We start from the raw sequence: 9762 nt of genomic DNA, 5'->3' as shown, positions 1-9762 counted from the left end.
ATATATATATATATATATATATATATATATATATATATATATAAACATCGCATTGAACTTTATTTGTTATCTCTTTTCAAGTATTCCGTTGTTGGAGTTTATGTTAATGTGGCCAGTCATATGATCAACTAAATAAATCTATTAGCAAACTTTCCAGTCTCGCGAGGAAATCGAACGAACATTTCTTTTTATCGTAACGCGAAGAGGAATGACAAACAAGTGTGTCCTACTGCAGTTCTCATCTTATTTTCTCAATCATAAGAAAGAGACTAAAAGTTTGGTTTTAAAAAACTTAACAAAATCTCTTAACTGAGAAAATAGAGACCACGTGAAACGTCTTTCTTCACGATGCCATATGTAGATTTTACATTTGATAGATTTACTCTTTTATATCAGATAAAGAGATACTTAGCCCAATAAAAAGCACTTAGCTTTCAAAGGTGTCAACGATCTTAATGAAATCATTAAGGCTCGCGGAGTAAGTTCGCCAAAATCTCGTACGTAGCGACACAATTTGCAAACTGTTCTATAAAAATTACAATACTTTTTATGTAGAATAAAATATCCGTGCTTAATTACAAAGATATTTACAGAAACACATCGCCAATCTCTGTTGTTTCCGAGCACAAATTATCCACCCCGATCATGACTTTGAGAAAAATAGAATATTAGATGAACTTACTATTGATAAGTTTGCCTCGCTTGAGTTTTGCTTATAAGTGCCACTTCTAGAACAATTCGGTTTCTAGATATCCCACTGTGGATAATCAAAATTCACAGATTACAATTTGAACGACAACGAAGATCATACAACTCATTCATCGGTCGAAGAAGTCCGTTCGTCATTGTGTTAATTATTATACATACGTTAATAATTGCAATAGGACTCTTAATATTCATTCCTTTTCGCGTTGGACTTTCGTCTTCACAACAGTCTTTTCAACTATTTAGTTTTTTTTATCACATTATATATTCTAAAATCTTATTCAAGATATTTATCCTTTATATATTCTATATAAATCCCAAAGTATATGAAACTGCGAACGGTTGTAATCGGATAAATCTGCGTGTGAATCGAATGACGAGATTCAAACAGGCTCGTTGGTCATATATTAGTTAATTTACTATTTAAGGGACATTTGTAAAATCGTCGATATACATTATCGATTGCGACGGTCTCACCGGCATGGCGTAAACTTTTATATTACTGCAATCTGCGAGTGTGAACAACAAAATGTATTTTTCCAGTGAGTACAGTGATAATATAGCAAAAGGGTCTATTCCGGTCCAAGCTCACGACAAAATGGGGCAATTGTTAATACGTCACGTGAAATTTCACTATACTTATTACATCATACTTAATACTTAATATAACAGCTCGTACGTCGAACTGCATAGAAAAATTGCAACGAGTATTACGTGCGTCGTTGTATAACGTGCGCACACATAATGAGCGTTATTTCGCCACTTTATAATAATCTGCTTGCTACAATGTATAATTACCAATCACTAGTGTAATTATATTTCCACTCGGTTTTAATTGCTTATAAACGGTAGTTTCACGATTTCTACAATTGCAAGAAATTAAATAAGAGTATACGCACAGTACACAATAACGAATGTATATCCCTTGTAAATAAAAAAGACAAACTAACATATCCGATAAGAGATGCACATAACAGACAATTTCATCGATTACATAATTTAAATATACATGCTTAGTCATGGGAAAAAAAAAAAAGAGGATAATAATTTATTTGTGGTGGGACGCAGTTTCATTGAGAATTTTAAGTTTTTCAAATGAAAATGATGAGAAAATACAGAAATAATTCTAACACCAAAAAGTAGTTCCAATCGACACATTTTATATTCGAATAATTATCAACTATATATACGAATCCTTTAAAGTTCATAAGCCCTCCCCTCTCTACAAACACAAAAGTTGTATGTATTATTATATAAAATTTCCGTTTATTCTTTTGTTCATCTGTTCAAAACCCTCGATGCTTTTCTTGTACCACTTAGAGATGAATTCCTGTGCAAAATGTTGTGTGGTAACAGACAGGCCCTTTTGTCGTATGCTCACTGTAATGACACACAAGGAAATGAGAACTTAGCTATAGAGATCGTCATCTCCATCCTCTTGAAAGGCTTGATCGCCTTGCGTGCTATCCTGAGCACCGCCTGCTCCACTTTGTGGAAATCTGCAAACAGTTTTCACAATGATATACAACGTATATAACGTAACACTCTTCATCGAAACTGTACTTATATATTATATCTTGAGCAACACTGTTGCGAGAGACAGTGTCCGTGAAGTTAACCCAATTGTTGCAAGCGTATCAGAGTCCGAGAGAAAGCAGTACCTGAAATTAGTCCCGAATCCTCGAGACTGCTGAAGCGTTTGCGCAAACATCTCGTATTTGCGAATGTCGTTATCGGATACTGAACGACGCGCGAACCTCATTGCCTCCTCAAAGTGAGCTCGCGTTATTTCGGGTACCGGATCATCTTCGTCCATCTAGAATAAGCAAGAAATATAAATTTTAGAACTTAGAGAAATTATATATGTATATAAATACACAGTATATGTATACAGGGGTCCCATTTTAAAAGATGCACCCTAACAATTTTTCAGCCAAGCATATTCAGCAAAAAAGTTATATAGTTTGATGGAGGACATAAGAAGGTACCATTGGTTTGACCTTGCGTGGCGCCACCAAGGTCAGGTTAAAGTCAATTTTGCTTTTTTAAATAGAAACATATATTTTTTATTACGGAATTTTATTCTACGTAAAGAAACAAACAACTTTTGTTTGAAAACATTTTTTATACGACCTCTATTTTCTAAGATATTTACGGAAATATCTACAAAATAATTGGTTTCAATAATTTTTTACTCAAATTCTATCAACTTTACCGAAAAATAGCAAGAGATAAAAATTGTTTATTTTCTTCTCGTAAAACTCTAAGAATTTTTTCAAAATTTTTTAATTAACTTTTAGTATTTCAACTTTTACTACTTTACTTTTAATATTTCAAGAAAATGCAAGAAAATGCAGTACTAAAAAGTTAATTAAAGAATTCTAAAAAAAAATTTCAGAGCTCTATGAGAAGAAAATAGGAAATTTTTATCTCTTGCTATTTTTCGGTAAAGTTGATAGAATTCAAGTAAAAAAATTATTGAAATCAATAATTTTGTAAATATTTCCGTAAATATTTTAGAAAATAGAGGTCGTATAAAAAATGTTTTCAAACAAAAGTTTGTTTCTTTACGTAGAATAAAATTCCGTAATAAAAAATATATGTTTCTATTTAAAAAAGCAAAGTTGACTTCAACCTGAGCTTGGCGGCGCCATGCAAGGTCAAACCAATGGTATCTTCTTATGTCCTCCACCGAACCATATAACTTTGTCTGAAACATTTTTGCTGAATATGTTTGGCTGAAGAATTATCAGAGTACATCTTTTAAAATGGGACACTCTGTATATGTACACAGACATATATGTACATATGTGTATATATACATATATATCTTGATAGTCACATTTTTATCCGCGAATTTATTCATTTTTTCTTTCTATTAGTCAGCTGTATACATGCATCAATTAATACTGTCGTGGTAACTGCAAATATTATTGCGTGAGCGACTTTGTAGGGAAGCTTGTTTTCCTCGTTATCGGAAAACATTGTATTTGTATAGTGCGTCGTGAAAAATATAATATGAATAAATAAAGTTATGAAGTATCCCTGAAGTATGAGTAAAGCTCTCCCAAGTAATCCCTCAGCCTTGCCATTATCATATGCCAACTGACCATCGATATCGTGAGCATATTCCTTGAATATTGATTCAGAGGTGAGTCACACACGAATGACGCAACGAAAACGTTAACGAGCGTCTTTGTAAGATACGCGATTGCGAGCGAAAGCATTAGTCAGCGTCGTGACGTCCTATAAATTCGATAAAAGTATACATTTCATATACGATACTCACGTCCATGGATGCAGATGGATTACTCGCTCGTTCCTTTTCCCTACGAATTTCCGTTTCGATACACTGTCTAATGGCAAGTTTACATGCACGCTGACAAATTTCCGTTAGATCGGCGCCGGAGAAACCATGTGTGACTTTGGCTATATAGCTTAAGTCTACATCCTAGAAAGAGAAATATCCTTCTAAGTAAAACGGAATAATAATTACACAAGTTTTAACGTTGAGAACCTTCTCTTTTTCTTCTTAACTAATTTAGATACACTCTTAACAAGAGATTACCTTAGCTACTGGTGATTTGCGGAGATTAGCGCGGAATATCGCTTCCCGGGATTTTTCATCTGGCAGCGGTATGTAAATCAGTTGATCTAGTCTACCGGGTCGTAGAATGGCTGGATCGATGATGTCGGGACGATTGGTTGCGCCTATGATGAACACATTCTTCTTCGCTCCCATACCGTCCATTTCTGTCAATATCTGATTTATCACACGGTCCGCCGCTCCGCCAGCGTCGCCGACGGTACCTCCTCGAGACTTCGCGATGGAGTCCAACTCGTCGAAGAATAACACGCAGGGTGCTGCTGATCTTGCCTGGAACAAGATGGAACATATCGTAATTATTAAATGGCAGTAATTTTCACTTGTAATTTTCTACGAAAGAGTGTGTGTGAGAGCGAGTTTACCTTGTCGAAAACGTCTCTGACGTTGGCCTCCGACTCTCCAAACCACATGGTTAATAGTTCGGGGCCCTTTACAGAAATGAAATTCGCTTGACACTCGTTGGCAATTGCTTTGGCCAATAGTGTCTTACCACAACCGGGTGGTCCGTAAAACAATACGCCTCTTGACGGTTGCATACCGAATTTCAAGAACTTATCTGGATGCTCAACCGGATACTGCACAACAAAGAGAAAAGTATCAAGTATCTCGTCAATATTTCAACCTCGCAAACTAGAGATTCCGCTGCTCCTATCCTTACCTGCACCAATTCTTGCAACTCCATTTTGACGTTGTGTAAGCCTCCGATATCGTCCCAAGTGACTGTTGGTACTTCCACGATCGTCTCGCGCAGAGCGCTCGGACTGCTCTTCGTCATCGCGTACTGTCATAAGAGAAAACGTTCGATTAAGAAAGTTCGATGCAAAATTATATACATTAACTTAAAAATCGAGCTAATCTACTCACCTTGAAGTTCTCCATAGTTACAGCAAGCGAAGACAGAACTTCCGCGTCTATATGATCGTCTTCCAGATCAATAAGATCCATCTTCTCGCGAATCTGTTGTAAAGCCGCCTCGGAACACAAAGATGCTAAATCGGCGCCAACGTGTCCGTGAGTTTCCGCTGCAATCTAACAAAGTAATGTTGTTTTTAATGGTACTACTTCGCGACACAGAACTTATTTGATTTTATTATCTCTTAGGGGCAATGTGAGAATATGAATGGCTCACCTCCTCCAATTCAACGTCATCGGCAAGCTTCATGTTTTTCGTGTGAATTCGCAAAATTTCCAGCCGGCCAGTAGCGTCCGGTATACCGATATCAATCTCTCTATCGAAACGTCCGAAACGACGCAACGCCCCGTCAATGCTGTTAGGTCGATTAGTAGCTGCCATTACAATTACATGGGAACTCTGTTTCATTCCGTCCATCAATGTTAACAGTTGCGACACTATACGTCTCTCGACTTCACCGTGCGTCTAAATCGAAGCAAATAAAGGTAAAAATGACTTCGAAGTAATGCGATCGTATGTATGTAACTCGCACAATTTTACGAACCTTCTCACGTTTTGGTGCGATAGCATCAAGTTCATCGATAAATATAATAGCCGGCGAATTTTTCTCGGCCTCCTCAAACGCCTTCCGCAGATTACTTTCAGATTCACCGGCCAGCTTGCTCATAATTTCAGGACCTGCACGAGACAAGATCTCTTGTAGCTTTTGACATTTTCAATTGTATGCGCGCTACATTTCTCATCTATATCTTTCTATATCTTTCTGAAAGTAAGTTAATAGACAGCATTTGTAGGAAAAAGTACCGTTTATGAGGAAAAAAAATGCGCCGGTTTCATTCGCTACAGCACGAGCAATAAGAGTTTTTCCAGTTCCTGGAGGCCCGTACAACAATATGCCGCGCGGTGGTTTGACACCGATCGCTTTGAACAGAGACGGATGTCGCAGAGGAAGTTCCACCATTTCTTTAATTTGTGCTAGTTGCTTACGGACACCGCCAATATCGTCGTAACCCACGGCGTTTAGAGCTTCTTCCTCTTCCTGCAAAATCATAACGCGCATTTCTCATTTTCCGCGTCGATTTCGAGAGTATTCTAAGAGCAAACCAATGTTTGTTCTTACCTCTCGTTTAATCGGATCGCCTTCGCAATGTATCACTGTGTCAGGTGCCACGATACAGAAAGGCCCTGGGTCAGTCTCCACTACTTTGAATTCCACAGCTCGCATTCCTCCTCGCACGATGAAATTGTCATCTTTATGAATCGGACGGTATGCTTCCAAGAAATATGGCTTTAAATATACCTCAAACAAATTTCTACAAAAAGAAGAGCATATATCACACATGTAATTTGCTTGTTTGTAACAATTAGCATCACATGTTGATTTTAAAGTATCTCGATTATTCTAAAATATGTTAAAATTATAATGTTATTTAAACTATTATATAATTAAACAATTTATTAGGAAATTTACCCAGTAAGACCATCAACTGTATCATCCATGGGCAACACATGAATACGCTTTCCGTATTTCACTTCTGGACATGCTTGGACAGAAACTATATCACTCAGACGTACACGCAAGTTATTTCTAACAACACGATTCATACGAATCTTTTCATCTGGACAAGTGTCATCGGAGAGGACAATGCATACTGTCTCTTTACGCCTTTTGCCCTTCAGCAATACAGTGTCTCCACGAAACAGCTGTAATTCGTCCATCTTTGCTTGAGAAAGAGCCACCACAGAATTGTCGTCTGCGACAGCTTCATCGACCAATAGTCTGTTGGGCCTATCCTTCTTGCGAAGGATAGCAGTTGCCAGATCTTCACCACTGAAATATTAAATATTAATTATCATTTAGTAATCATTAATAAACATGTATTATTTTGATCTTCTTCTTTATTTTATATTGTATATCTCATATAGAATAAGATATAAACTTGATTTGGGCATCAGTCAAAGCATATATATGTACATATATATTGTATGTGTGTGTGTACATATATACTTAAAAATACAAAAATTACTATTACAATATATATATAGAACTTCAATTTCTAGGTAAAACATGTTTTAAAAAATTAATGTATCATACATAAATTTCTAAATTAGTTTTGTTACATAAAAACTAACCAAGTTTTTGTAAGAAATTTTAAGTTTCTATGAAACAATTCTATCTCTATGATTCCTACAGAAAAGGTAATGAAATATATGACATAGTAGAATAATTGTAATATAATTATGCATTTATTTTAATATTACTATCTAAGGTGTATCTATGCTTATAGATTCCAATACTTACTGGAATCTTCTTGATCTTATAATAACAAGATGCGGATACACGATAGCAGATTATGAACAGATACAAAACAATCGATTAATTAATGTTTTTAAGTTTATAAATAACAAACGTGAGATTATTACAAGAATAACATTCGCATCGTACGGAGATTATCGCGCGAAATCGATAGTCATGGTCGGATGTTGCGCGAGAAAAGGTGAAATTGACATGTCGTTAATATTTCTTTGTCGTATTTAGTTCATCACACGGCCATGATCGAGCGACATAGGAAAATTGATAAGCGTAATTCCCGTCAATGCAAACTGCCAAGCTCGCAACGAGAAGGATATCACCGAGCAAGAGATCCCGCGGATTTCCTTGCACGACATCGCATACGGCACGCATCATCAAACGAACGGATCTTTCGAAAACAACGCGTCCCGTCGACATGATGACATCGTGAAATTGAGAGTCGCAATCGACTATTGTCGCGCGTCGTTTATCAGCACGCTCGGCGTTATTGCGAGCCGCCCAAGGACGAAACGCCATGAAAGTCACCGTAGGTAGGCCATTTCGTAGATTTATCTCAGTTTTTCACTTACCTCTTTGGATCACTCATCGTCGGACTCGATTGCTCTCGTTGCGGGAATGCACACGACGGACACACGATCGCTTCTCGTTCCGGTATATCTCTCGCACACACACGCCACACACACCAGACCCCAGCGACGACGCAGGCACGGTACAGCCAATCCGAAAAGAAACTCTGTATGACACGCACTACTCCTTTCGTGACAAGTCACAGACTAAAGGCGTATTCTCGTTATCAATATAGATTCGGCAATACTACTCCCTGATTCGCATGAACGGTCGATGGATCTGATTGGTCGGGTGAGAAAGTATCCACCAATTGAATATTGATATCGGATAGGATTCACTTGATACTACAAATGTTCCGAAACATCATATTGACCAATCATAGTTTTACTTTGAATGCTCCAAAACGTTTGTATCTTCAAGTGGATTCTGTACATTGATATTGGTTACAATATACTTGATGCTACAAAAGTTTTGGAACACTGGCCGCGTTCCGTTTCACGCATATGCGCGCATTTATCTATAGTTCGTGTTACGTATATTGTAGGCAATGTGCGCATAATGCGTGAAACGGAACGCAACTATTTAATGGCTTGGTTTACATCGTGCACTTGATACGCGTACAAATAGTAACTTTCTATTAGATAATCTTAATATCGACGATATATATAAACAACGGTATATTAAGCTGGTATACTCATCAACAAAACGTATTGTATTGATAGAATGCGTCGCTGTTGATATGCATTGGCTGCATTCAGCAGACTCAACAGTTGCACAACAGTTGAGTAATTTGTCAATGGCCGCGTTCAGTAGAACAAGTGATCAGTAAGCGCTCAGGGAGCTCTTGTATATGATTTGGCATATTCTTTTAGATCTTCAACTATATTCCAATCAGATGCAAGAGCTCACTGAGCGCTTACTGATCACTTGTTCTACTGAACGCGGCCAATGTAATTGGTCTAGATTTAGGGATCTAATAGCAAGAACCAATAATCGTTGATTGCTCACTGAGCGCTTTTTCTACTGAATGCGCCCATTATCGATATTAAGATTAATAGAAAGTTACTATTTAGTACGCGTATCAAGTGCACGATGTAAACCAGGCCAATGAACAATTATGATTGGTCAATGTGACACTTCGAAGCATTTGCAACGTCAAATGGATTCTAACCTAATCGGCTGTCGTAATGCTAACTCATAATGGCTCTCGCAGACCAGTGCGATGTGCGACGCGACACACTAGGTTTGTTCTTTCGACCTGACCTAGGGCTGCACTGGAACTGTACTAGTTGAAGAAAGTTCAAGATAGTGCAGACCAGTGCAAAGATACATATGGGTCTGAAAAGAACGGGTAAGAGCAAGTTAGAGCAGTGTAATAGCGAATTCGGTTGCTTGCACTAGTGTGCACTGAGTGCGCACTAAGGCTTGTTCATAGTATGTTATTATATTTAAAGATTGTCTTAAATAATTCTCAAATAAATTCTCAAATATTTTTAACCATAATATGATATGTATAACATCCGTACGAATCATTTTATTAGTTAAAATGTTTTTAAATATGTATTTAAGACACGATCTTAAATATAAGAATGTACTGTAAACAAGCCTTAATGCGCACTCAGTGCGCACTAGTGCAAGCTACCGAATTCGCTATTA

General features: G+C 37.2%; 1 protein-coding gene across 1 annotated transcript; it reads right to left on the bottom strand.

Moving 5' to 3' along the window:
- Positions 1-1215: 1215 nt before the first annotated feature.
- Positions 1216-8296, bottom strand: LOC116850312 (transitional endoplasmic reticulum ATPase TER94). Its single transcript, XM_032828436.1, has 13 exons — positions 8109-8296; positions 6697-7056; positions 6346-6538; positions 6030-6264; positions 5770-5903; positions 5442-5690; positions 5177-5341; positions 4971-5093; positions 4675-4887; positions 4274-4582; positions 3995-4156; positions 2367-2521; positions 1216-2204 (listed from the first exon to the last, which is right to left on the bottom strand). The coding sequence occupies exons 1-13, from the start codon at positions 8123-8125 to the stop codon at positions 2114-2116; spliced, it is 2406 nt and encodes an 801-aa protein (XP_032684327.1). The 5' UTR covers positions 8126-8296; the 3' UTR covers positions 1216-2113.
- Between the last annotated feature and the right edge of the window lie 1466 nt (positions 8297-9762).

The sequence above is a fragment of the Odontomachus brunneus genome, unplaced genomic scaffold (genome assembly GCF_010583005.1).
Source record: "Odontomachus brunneus isolate Ranch 3 - 2012 unplaced genomic scaffold, Obru_v1 Obru_scaffold_142, whole genome shotgun sequence".
NCBI lineage: Eukaryota > Metazoa > Arthropoda > Insecta > Hymenoptera > Formicidae > Odontomachus > Odontomachus brunneus.
Note: the sequence above shows the minus strand (reverse complement) of the source record. Positions and strands in the feature narration are given on the sequence as shown.